This window comes from Sus scrofa, chromosome 14 (assembly GCF_000003025.6).
Source record: "Sus scrofa isolate TJ Tabasco breed Duroc chromosome 14, Sscrofa11.1, whole genome shotgun sequence".
Lineage (NCBI taxonomy): Eukaryota > Metazoa > Chordata > Mammalia > Artiodactyla > Suidae > Sus > Sus scrofa.
Window position 1 is genome coordinate 51,489,685 of NC_010456.5, and position 11,480 is coordinate 51,501,164.

The following is an 11,480-nucleotide window of genomic DNA, read 5'->3' on the forward strand; positions in this document are numbered from 1 at the left end:
CCTGAGCCTGCTATGCTGCCTATGTGGGGAAGATCAGTGGGTCCAAGACCCACACCCAACTCTCCTTGGGGCTCAGCACAAAGCTGGACATCCTGTAGAACAGCTCTGCTGGGATTCCCTGGGAGGGTTGCTCTGACTGGGCTAGTGCCCAGGTGCCCTCCTGGCCCTGTGCACCTGCAGTGAGGGCAGAGGGAGCCACAAACATACGTAGTTCAGCACGTTTATTCCAGCCCTTGGGGCCCAACTAGTCCAAAATAGATGGCGGGGGTGGGGGTGGGGCAGGTGAAGGGGGAGCACAGGTCTCATGCTCTCTGCAGCTGCTATCTGAGTGTCCTAGAGCAGTGTGAAGACTGGAGAGCCCTGTTTTTGGCCCATGATGGGGTCTGGTTTCCACTGCCCCAGGGGCCTAGGAAGGTGGGGAAGCCCCAGTTTCCTGCAGGATGTCACCTAGGGGCTCTGGTGGGGGTGGGGATGGAGGGTCCTGGAGCTCCACAGCCCCTGAGCCATCGATGTGCTCCACCCTCTCAAACAGGATGAGCATCTCACAGTGCGGGGTCTGTGGGAACAGGTCCACGGCCACAGCCTTGACTGGCCGGAAGGGCATGCCCTTTACCCGGTTAGATGGGGCCCTACAGAGGCTGAGGGAGGGAGTACCGCAGTCAGCTGCATGGATCCACAGGGGCTCCCATGCAGGTGAGGCTGGGTGCTGTCCCCTGCCCACCCAAACTCCATACTCACTCCACAAAATTGCCCATGGCTGCCCGGGGGCTGCAGGAGACGTACAGGAGCCGTCTGAGGTTCTCAGCTCTGCGGACAGCCAGGATCACCTTGGAATCTGGGGAGGCACAGACCCCTCAAGGCACAGTCCCCAAGGGCTCCCCCTGGAGGAGGGGGTGGGGGCCAGAGGCCACACAGCCTAGTGTGCCACCCTCTGCCTGCCCACATTGCCCCAGGTGGAGACCACTCACGCAGGCCAGCACGTGGTGGGTCCAGGATGGCGACTAGCTGCTGGGAGGCCAGTCTGCTCACCAAGGGGGGCACCAGGTCCTCAGCTCTTCCACAGTGGAATTCCACGTTGCTCAACTCTGGAGGTGACACAGCAGCCCTGCCAGGGGGCCCAGAACACCCAAGCCCCACCCAGCTTCCCCACATCCAGGAGCTCCTGGAGGGTACCTCAGGAAAACCCTCCCCAGAGGGGCAGCCTTTCTGCCCTGCCACTGTGGGCCCAGGAGTCACGGGTGGGGCCCAGGTGCTGTGTCACGGATGCACAGGGTATCTGCAGCCCCATGGCCCCCCACCCACCATGTAGCTCGCTGGCTCTCACCATTGTCCAGGGCGTTCACTCGGGCATCATCCACAGCCTCCTGGCTCAGCTCGACCCCCACTACTCTCTTCACCTTCTAGAACAAGCACAGGGCACAAACTGATGACCTTCTAGGGGACAGTAAAGAGGATCTGGGACAGGCTAGGGGGTCACTGAGCAAGTGATAACATAGGGTGGGGTTGGGGGAGTGTGTTCTCGGCTGGGCAGGAGGCTCACTCGGGCCAGGGCCAGGCCAATGGTGCCAGTTCCACAGCACACGTCCAGCACTGTGCTCCCTGTGTCCAGCTGGGCCCAATCCTGGATGACTGTGTAGAGCACCTCAGCCGCAGGTGTGTTCACCTGTGGCAAGAGCCAGAATGTCAAAGCAGCCCTGCCGCCCAGGTCAGCTTCCCCTCCTGACTCATCACCTGTACCCTGGGTGTTCATCCTCTTAGACAAGCCCCTGGCCCAGTCCTTCACCTCCTCCCCACCTCTAAAGGCCTGAGCACCAGGGCCCCTGTGTCCACCAACCTCCCACCAACACCTCTCCTTCCCAATAGCTGGGACTGTGGGACTACTGCAGCAGCAGGCACCATAGATGCCTCCAGAACCCCAGGGCCATTCCAGCCCCTACCCTCCCACAGGGTTATCACCAGGATTATCTAGTGACATATAACCTCTTCCAAATCTCCTTCCTTCTCCGTGGTTCTGGTGGCCCCCAACGTGAATGTCCTCTCCCAAACCTCCACAGGCCAACCCCTCACGGCTGTCCTGGTCCCCAGTGGCTCTGCTACCTGGAAGAAGGCATGAGGGGAGATCCGGAAGGTCAACCCCAGCAGGTCCTCGTAGATGCACTGGTCCCCAGCCACGTGTTCCAGAGGCAGGCCCTCCTGGCTGGGGGTCTTTCTGTGGACAGTAGGGCAGATCTCTCAGTGTCACCAGCCCTGGTAGGAACCTACCCGCCCTATCTGGGCTACTACTCACCGCTGGCCCTCTTCCACAAAGTAGAGGCAGGTCACCCCGCTGGCCTTGCCTGGACCCGTTGTGAAGTGCTGTGCCAGAGAGGCCTTCAGCCCTGCTAATTCCTCAGGGCTCAGCTTCTGAAGCAAGTGGGAGAAAAGGCCTGTAAGGATGTCGAAGTCCACTCCGGCCCAGACACCCGTCCCCGAACAGCCCGCTCTCCAGAGACCTGGGGGTGGAAGTAGGCAATGGCCATGGCTTGGCCGCGGCGACTGGTACGCACGGTCAGCTGCTTCCAATGACCCGAGTATGTTTCCGGGTCATACGCAGAGTATGGAGTGGACCTGTGAGTGCCACAAACAGCCTGAGTCCCTAACACATCTGCCGACCAGGACCAAGCAAGCAGCCTCCCTGCTTTCTCCTCCAGCCACACCCACCAGACCAGAGTGGTAGGATGCTCCCCCGCCCACGCCCAAGGCAGAACCTGAGTTTTCTTCTCCCAGAATGCCTCAGGCTGTCCCAGAGCCACCAGCCACTCATCCCTACCGGATAAACTCCTGGAAGGCCTTCACCACCTGCTTGGTGGCCGTAGGTATGTGCACAGTGTCGAAGGGGGCTGCTACAGCACACGTACCGCCCTTGTACTTGCCAAGCCTGCAGCCTACCGTGTTGTCTTCCCCATCGACCCCTACGCCGACCAGAAACTCACACTTGTTACGATACTCAGTCTGCAAAGAGGCCAGAGGAAGACAGAGACAGGGCTACCCTCAAACTGCCCACCCAGGACCAGAGACCGACAACTACCGAGCACTTAATATACGTGAAAAGCAAGAGCGAAACAGAAAGAAGAGTGGAAGGAACAGGCAGGAAAAACTTCTGTAAGAGCAGAGGACCTAACCTGCTGGGGTGACGGCTTGACCCCTTCTAGCATGCAGCAAGCCTTGTTATGCTTTTGCCTCTGTGACAGTAGCCAGGGCAGCAGAGCACGGTTGGTGTTCCCAATTTCTCTGCAAGGTAAGGTGAGGTGGAAGTTGGACTCAGCCAACTGCCCATCCTCAGCTACCCTCCAAATGGCCAGGCGCCTGGGCCCCCACTTGGGACCTCATTGACCCAAGTGGTAACACAAGGGTCCTACTGGCCAGCGCCCCAGAATGACATCTGTACGCATGGGGCAAGCTCAGGAGGCCGCTTATGGGAGCTGTGCCAGGGGATGCTTTGACCCAACACTCACTTGGCTAGCTTCTGCAGCACCTGCTCACATTCCAGTCGCTTGCGCTCAAGCTGCTCTGCATAGGGCACGGTCCAAAGAGGGGTCACTACATCAGCGATACAGGTGGCCTGGGAGGCTGGCGGCTCACCCTCGTCCTCTCTCTGCCTCTTCCTGGCCATGGGATCAGCCTTCGGCCTCGCTAGGCGCACGCTGAGCGGGCGGCCCTTCCAGAGGGCGCCGTGCAGCACGCACAGGGCCTTGTCGCGCTCGGCGGCGCTACGAAATGTCACGAAGGCGCAAGGAGGCTGCCCGAAGAGTTTGGTCTTGTGGGGTTGCAGCCCAAAGCGGCCCAGGAAGCGCCGGACGTCGCTGAAGCTGGCATGGCGCGGTACGTTCTGCAACTCCAACTTAAAGATCTCCGAGGTGAACAGGCCGGCCCGGATGTAGCTATAGGGCCCCGGCTGAACGTCCGGCCCCGCGGCCCCAGCGTCCAGATCCTTCTCCTGCTGGGGGCCCGGGGCCGCGGGGCTGCCCGGCGCGCTGGGGCTGTCCTGACCGGGGTCCCCCACGCGCGCCTGACCCTGCGTGGAGACAGCAGACAGGCGGGTTGGCAAGCGCCCGAACGCCCGGCCCTCTGTCTCAGCCACCCATCTCACCACCCGTCCCTAACTCCAGCGGAATTTCCCTTCCCCGTACTTCGCTGTCGGGCTCGTCACCCATCATCCACTCTGTCCGCGGCCTCGTCCAGGGCCTTGCAAACAGGGGGCGCGCGGTGAGCGGGTGCGACTCCGAGAGGCAGGCCTCGCTCCAGCCCGGGCGGAGGCAGGACTCCCTCGGTGCTCAGGTCCAGGTCTCAGGCATGGCCCGGGCCCCCCACTCTCCTTGCCGGTCACTTTCCCGTCCGCTGCCGGCGCGCGTATCCCAGACAGCGTGTCTTAATCGTCTCGGCTTCCGGCGACATCATCGCCTCGCGCCGCTGAAACCCCCAGCCGCGCCTGCGAGCTCCAGGGGCGCGCGGCCGCGGGGCGGAAGTGCGCGCGAGGGCCGCCGGGAGTGCGCGTTCCCCCGCCTGCCGGGCTGGCCGGGCATGCGCCGCGGGCCTTTTGGCGGGAAGCGCGGGGCGGGCTGGACAATGAGAGTGTCTGCCGCCTGAGCCAATAAAGCTGTGCTGGTTTTGAATCGCGGCGCGTTTCCCGCCGCCGGGGTCAGGGGTCGGGGGTTCAGGTCGCGGGGCGGAGGGAAGAGCGGGCGGGCGGGAGGCGCCGGCGCCAGACGCGGAGGAAGAAGCTGCGACCAGCCGCCGAGAGGCCGCGGAGCCCGCGACGACCGAGCCCGCCGAATTGCCGCCGCCGCCGCCGCGCCCATGGCGGCCGCCAAGGTGGGCCGGGCCGGACAGGCCGGGGCGGGGGCCGGGCGGACTGGGGCCGCTACCGGCGGCCACGTGGGCGGCCCGCGCCGCCGCCAACCCCCACCGGCTTGCGGGCTCGGGTGCGGGGCCTCGTGACCTTGGGGCGGCCCGGCCTCGCGCTCGCTCCTCGTTTCCGGGCCGCTACTTGCCGCGGGCCCCGCACCGAGACGGCCCCCTCCCGCGGCCCGCGCAGCGCTCCATTCATCCGGTGGTGGCCCTCGAACCGCTACCGGACTCCGTGCCCGCGCGCGGTCCGGCGGGCGGCCTGTGGCGGCGGAGACAACGCAGTGCAGCCCGGTGCGGTCCGGCTAAGGGGCCGGCAAAGGCCTGCGTTTTTGGGCCGAGCCCGGGAGCGAAGTCTCTGGGAGTCTTAGCCTCCGGGTCTATGGATCATCAAGCCACGTGTTCCGTGAGACAACCTAAAACACCATCCTTTGTGTGCCGTAGTTAGTTCTCTGCACTGGAGCCGAATTCTATAACTCTTTTGTGTGAATCTTTTTAGTTTTTAAATCTGGTTTCCCAACCGAGATTAAATTGCTGGCAGAACTGTGAATTCTGTGTAAACGCTAGCAATCTTATCACAACTTTTTTTTTTCTTTGAAGTAAGAGGGCAGATTTTTCAGTAAAAATTCAGATGGATGATTTTGGTTTTAAGAGTATACTGAGGCTCTCTTCTCCTCATCACTGTGTCCTTGATCTGCATTTGACAGTGAGGCGTTCCAGGACCCTTGGAATTCCTGAAGCCCAGTTAGTCTGTGCAGTTTTGGTTGTTGCATCTGAGGGAGGGTGACAGAGTCCAGAGTCTTGCTGCAAGTCCCTGCAGAAAGCTTTGGGATGAAAGGCTTTTTAAGCCTTTGTTTTGGTGTGAGGCTGTTGACTAGTGGGGTTGCCCACCGTGGCCACTGGTGAGCTCTAGCACGGCCAGCAGGGTCACGACTCCCTCCTCTACAGGACACCCATGAGGACCACGACACCTCCACCGAGAATGCTGACGAGTCTAACCATGACCCCCAGTTTGAGCCGATAGTTTCTCTTCCTGAGCAAGAAATTAAAACGCTGGAAGAAGATGAGGAGGAGCTTTTTAAAATGTAAGTGAACTGATGTTTTTTCAGAAGGAGGTATCTTTAGTTTAAGATGGCACCTAGTGGTTTTATAAATTTCCAGAGCTTGGCTTGACCTTTAGCCATACCAAGGGTTTTGTGATGGCTAATCCCATGTGGAAATCAAGGTGGCTGTTAGCATTTACCTATTCCATGGCTCCCTGGTGTCCTGTTACCATAGCTCTGTCCACAAGGGACATCTCCCAGACCCCTGTGCTTGCTACCCGTGCCTCTAAGACTTCTGAAGCCCTTGCCCCCGCTTGAGTATTGGCTCTTTAGTGTTACGCTCTCTCTTTTTTTTTTCAACACAAGGACACTCTGAAGCACATGATTTTCTGATTCAGTGTCTTTGGCACACTAGGCAAAACTTGGAACTACAAGTGGAAGTGGGTAGTGTTAGAGTTACTCGGAGTTCCAGTCGTGGCTCAGTAGTTAACCCAACTAGCATCCATGAAGATGCAGGTTTGATCCCTGGCCTTGCTCAGTGGGTTAAGGATCCGGCGTTGCCATGAGCTGTGGTACAGGTCGCAGATGTGGCTTGGATCTAGTGTTGCTGTGGCAGTGTTGTAGGCCGGCAGCTACAGCACTGATTTGATCCCTAGCCTGGGAACCTCCATATGCCGCGGGTGCGGCCCTAAGAAGACAGAAAAAAAAAGAAAAGTTTCTTGGTGGCAACTACAAGTAGCTGTAGCTGCCATGCCACTTTGAAGCACTGTTTGCAGAATCTCTGTGTCCAGATGTCTGTGATAGTCACAGTACTGACAGCAGCACTGACACGGATTAAAGGAGACACTGGTGTAGCCCCAAGTTAGCGGAAATTGGGGGCAGGGTGGAACAGATTCTTCCCACCCCTTCGGACTCCGTCCAGGATGCCAGATTGTGGTTTGACTGTTTTGTTGTGAGTTGGAGGAGGGAAGCAGCGGGGCCAACACTGCTACCACTCTCTAAGGCAGGGAGGCTGGAGAAAGCAGCCCCTCCCTACCCCTCCCAAGGGCCTGAGGAGGAGAGCCACACACCCCTTAGGTCTCAGGGCTGGAGGCACAGGTTCTCTGGGTCTCTGTTCTGCCTGGAAGCGCTGCCGCCTCTCTTGACAGTTGAGTTTGGGAAGAGAGCAGTTTTTGCAGGGAAGGGGCCAGCAGAGCTGGGATCCTATGGGGACGTCTCCTGCTGCTCTATGCCCCAGGGACGCCAGGGTGCCCATGCACCGCAGTGGCAGCCTCTTCTGGGAGTGCTGCTGCACTCTCTGAGAGGGCAGGTCTTTTTTCCCATTTTTATTTTGAAGTAAAAACCCACAGTCTAGGGGGTTCCCGTCATGGCTCAGCGGTTGATGAATCCGACTGGGAACCACGGGGTTGCGGGTTCGATCCCTGGCATTGCTCAGTGGGTTGAGGATCCGGCATTGCAGTGAGCTGTGGTTTAGGTCGCAGACGCAGCTCAGATCCCACGTTGCTGTGGCTGTGGTGTAGGCCGGCGGCTGCGGCTCCAATTGGACCCCTAGCCTGGGAACTTCCGTGTGCCGAGGGAGCGGCCCTAGAAATGGCAAAAAGACAAAAAAAAAAAGAAAACCCACAGTTTTGTTAAGTTGTCTTGATTCTCTGGTGACGTCTTGACTTGTGGTTCTTGGAGTGCAAGGAAAGGAGGGCCATTTGGCAGGGCCTCCTCTGTCCCCTCCTGTGCTTGGCTAACCTTTTGCTCCACGGATCCCCTTGAAGGCGGGCAAAGCTCTTCCGGTTTGCTTCAGAGAACGACCTCCCAGAGTGGAAGGAGCGAGGCACTGGGGACGTCAAGCTTCTGAAGCACAAGGAGAAGGGGACCATCCGCCTCCTCATGCGAAGGGACAAGACACTCAAGATCTGCGCCAATCACTACAGTAGGTGCCTGGGCCAGCGCTCCACAGACCTCCCGGTGAATGTAGACTAGTGGGCGTCAGTCCTGGGCCCAGAGTGGGGATCCCGGGAGAGTCACCTGAGGCCCGGCCGGCGAAGCGGTAATGGCAGGCTCCCCACTGCGTTGGCCTCGGATTGCTGGGCTGCTGAGTGTTCAGGGGATGCGTATCCTGGGCTGTGTCTGCATTGAGGGCGTGTGTCCGGTGGGGCAGGGCCTCTTGTGTGGACGCCCAGGAGCCAGAGGGAAGGTCCTGGTGGGAAGCACAACAGCCTTTGTATGCCAGTCACTGCGTCCCAGCCTGAGTGGCTTCCTCAGGAGCTGCCCCAGCGGCCCCGCCCAGCCTTTCTGCCCTGGACCAGCCTGCAACTTCCAGCTGGATGTGAAGTGCTTCCCCAGGGGTTTTCACTGCCACTGCTTTTCCCAGAGCCCTATGTCACTGGGTTGTTTCTGTGAGCTGCAGAGGGGGTCCGGAACCTGGGGCACAGCACAGCCCTCCTGGGCAGGTGGTGACAAGAAAGGTGCCTCTGGGTGTCCTGTGAACAGGTGGGCTCAGTAGTATCGGGCTGGGCATGTCCCGTGTCTTGGAGGTTTCCTAGAGATCTTTTCCCCCTTGGGTCTGAGAGGGACCCAAGGAGATGGGAGCCAAGTTTGTTCCTGGCTATAGCTCTGTCTTCTATGAGGTACAGGCATGTCACAAGGCTTTTGCTATCCACTTTTGATGGTCTTGTTCCTTGTGGTGTTCCTGGACCATGTGAGGCTGAGAGTCGTTGCCCTGATTTGATCATGTGCCCTCCTGGGTGGTTAGCCTACCTCCTAGCTTCTGTCTTTCTGCTGTGCTCCACCTTCTGTGGACCAGGTCTCTGTGGGCATAGCCAAGCGTGGACAAAGCCTTAGGGGGCGGGGGCGGCAACGGCAGGGCCTGCTAGGCCATGTGGTCCATGCCTGCCCTGGGTGGGGGCTGCTCAGGCAGGGGCCAGGCATGAGCAGACATGCTGGCATCGGAACGTTAGGCTGAGATGGGGTTTGAGACCCTCGTTGGGGTATCTTTGTGGTGGGGACTGGGGTCCCTGTTCCTAGACTTTAAGTGAACACGGGATGTTTTCAAAGAGTCATGGTTTGTAAAACTCAGATCCCAAAGGACTTAATCAAGTCCTGCTTGGTGAACCTCAAGCCAGGCCTGTTTTGTCTGCAGTGGGTGGGAAGGGTGGGCTGGCTTGGCAGCCACACCGTCCTCACGGTGCTTCTCCCTCCAGTCACGCCGATGATGGAGCTGAAACCGAACGCAGGCAGTGACCGTGCCTGGGTCTGGAACACCCACGCTGACTTCGCCGACGAGTGCCCCAAGCAGGAGCTGCTGGCCATTCGCTTCCTTAACGCCGAGAGTAAGTCTCAGGCCAGCCTGACCACCAGTGCCCTTGGTTTCCAGGGAGACTTGACAGCAGCTGGGAAGCATGCGGTGGGGTCTGGTTCTGCCCTGCTGTCTGGTGGGCTCAGGGAATGGAGCTAAATGCCTGTAGGCTGTGCCCAGGGAAGGTGTGTCCTCTCACCATCGCCTGGGTGCCAGCAAGGGCTCTGCCCATGCTGATCTCTCCCCCTGCTGGGCATCCTCCCAGCCTGGGTTGCCTACCCAACCCAGGCGGTCCTGCAGGAGTTGGGTGGGTGCCGGGATTCAGCACCCCAGGAGCTGACGATCTGGTGCTGAGTGGACCTTGCCTCTGCTTTGGGAGTGGCCTGCCCAGTGGCTGCTTCCAGTCCAGGTGGAGAGCAGAGCACGTGGTGAAGTGAGGCTGCCCACCTCTGCCCAGACTGGTGTGCAGTCAGGCAAGGAGGTGGCTGGCTCTCCTGAGGTCATCGTGGCCTGGGACTCGCTGCTCAGGGATCTTAATGGGCATTCTTTTGTATCTTTGCAGACGCACAGAAGTTCAAAACGAAGTTTGAAGAATGCAGAAAAGAAATTGAAGAGAGAGAAAAGAAAGGTGCTGGGTGCTAGTGGAGCTGGGGAGTTTTTAGGGTAGGGTTGCCTATGGGGGGACTCTGCAGACTCGCTCTGCTCCCGGCCGCAGCCCCGGGCGGGTGCTTTTTCTGTCTGCCACAGGAACATCCCGGGGCGCTGTGACCACTTTGACCTGTCAAGGGCAAGGCAGCTGCCCCGGTACATGGTGTGCTTTCTTGGGGGTGAACTGCCAGTCAGGGCCCAAATATGTGCTCTCTGGCCTGGCCTCCCGGCACTCAGCCTAACTGCCAAATCACAGTGTCTGTTGGAGTTCCCCAGGGCAGTAGGGGCTTCTCAGAGGTCCTTGTGGTAATCTACTTGCTTGGGGTCCAGGTGGGAGGACGTGTTTACCTGTGACCCTGGAGGCACATGGAAGGGCAGCCAGTCCCTGGAGCGTGCACAGCTGCAGCGGGGCTGGGCAGAGCAATGCTGCTGCTTCTTACTGCATCCCTGTGCCTTGGCAGGATCTGGCAAAAACGATAGTGCTGAGAAAGTGGCCGAGAAGCTAGAAGCACTCTCGGTGAAGGCGGGCACGGAGCCGCAGGACGAGGCCAAGCAGCCGGCCGAGGAGGAGCAATGAGTCGGCTCCCACGTCCCTTTCTCCCTGTCTTTTCCCTCTTTTCTTTTTTTAAATTTTGCCCTGCCCCTCTTCCGTTTGTTTTTATTCTGTTTTGTTTTTACAAGGGACTTTATATAAAAGAACTGACTTCCGACATTCAGGTTGTTTTTTTTTCTCAGTTATTGCCCTATTGAAGATGACTTCAGAGAACCCCTTCCCCAGTCATGAGAATGTACTCTGCTAACTTTCTTTTCCACAGTGGAAACACTTATTTATAGTCATCAAAATAGTGAATAAATAACACATTTGAAACCTGCATGGAGGCAGGACCGTGTGTGCGCCGGCCCTGTCCTGGGACAGTGGGTTCCTCCATCTCTGCCGTCACACTCCCCCTGCCGTGGCCACTGGGCTGAGGTGGGCAGATGGCCAGGGGAGTGGTGCCGTCCTCTGGCTGCCTTAACAGCCCTGTTCTGCCCTGTGCCTGGGAGCAGGCAGCCTCTTTCTTGGCCTTGGGGGAAGGAAAAGAATCCCACCAGATCCCTTGGCTGTGGCTTCAGGAGGCCATGTGTGTCTCCGGTCTTTGGCCGGGCCACCTTTGGTTGGCCCTCAGCCCCATGGCCACCCTCCGAGAAGACCTGTCTGCTCATGCCTAGCTCTCTGCGTGGCTGGAATTGAGGGTGCCTGCAGTGCCTTTTAGGAGGGCGTTTTCAGGAACACAGATGGTTAGAGCCAATTGGGGCTCATCTTGTAAGGCAGTTCTAAGCAAGGGAGAAGTCTCCACACACACGGGCACTTCTGGGGTGGCCTGTGTCCCAGGAGGCCCCTCAGGCTGTGAGGCACAGGGCAGGACCTGACCCTGGAGGGAGCACGCCCCTGGTTGTGGCCTTGGTACCTTCCAGAGGCTTACAGTGTGGCACACCCTGGTCTATTCTCCGTGTACTGTCCAGCTTGGACCGCCTGTCCTTGATCCCTCTGGCAGATGCACCTCCAGAGAAAGCTGCTCTTGTTTTAAAAGAGCAAACTGAAGACATCACTGGCCCTTGTCAACTCTTGGTGGCCC

General features: G+C 59.1%; 2 protein-coding genes across 4 annotated transcripts; one reads left to right on the forward strand and one right to left on the reverse strand.

The window, feature by feature from the left end:
- On the reverse strand, positions 205-4,520 carry TRMT2A (tRNA methyltransferase 2 homolog A). 2 transcript variants are annotated; one of them, XM_021072787.1, is made up of 12 exons: positions 4,170-4,520; positions 3,495-4,054; positions 3,162-3,270; positions 2,810-2,991; positions 2,493-2,607; positions 2,288-2,403; positions 1,981-2,209; positions 1,541-1,663; positions 1,325-1,400; positions 969-1,085; positions 739-835; positions 205-638 (listed from the first exon to the last, which is right to left on the reverse strand). In XM_021072787.1, exons 1-12 carry the CDS (start codon positions 4,194-4,196, stop codon positions 407-409), a joined length of 1,983 nt encoding a protein of 660 aa, XP_020928446.1. In that variant the 5' UTR covers positions 4,197-4,520; the 3' UTR covers positions 205-406. The 2 variants fall into 2 exon arrangements, with proteins under 2 accessions (XP_020928446.1, XP_001927820.3); XM_001927785.5 differs by having other exon boundaries at positions 2,098-2,209; positions 4,170-4,519.
- RANBP1 (RAN binding protein 1) lies at positions 4,574-10,736 on the forward strand. Of its 2 annotated transcripts, none has more exons than NM_001185070.1 (6): positions 4,574-4,851; positions 5,833-5,969; positions 7,694-7,851; positions 9,122-9,250; positions 9,779-9,844; positions 10,326-10,736. In NM_001185070.1, exons 1-6 carry the CDS (start codon positions 4,837-4,839, stop codon positions 10,439-10,441), a joined length of 621 nt encoding a protein of 206 aa, NP_001171999.1. In that variant the 5' UTR covers positions 4,574-4,836; the 3' UTR covers positions 10,442-10,736. The 2 variants fall into 2 exon arrangements, with proteins under 2 accessions (NP_001171999.1, XP_005670990.1); XM_005670933.3 differs by lacking the exon at positions 4,574-4,851 and adding an exon at positions 4,859-5,290.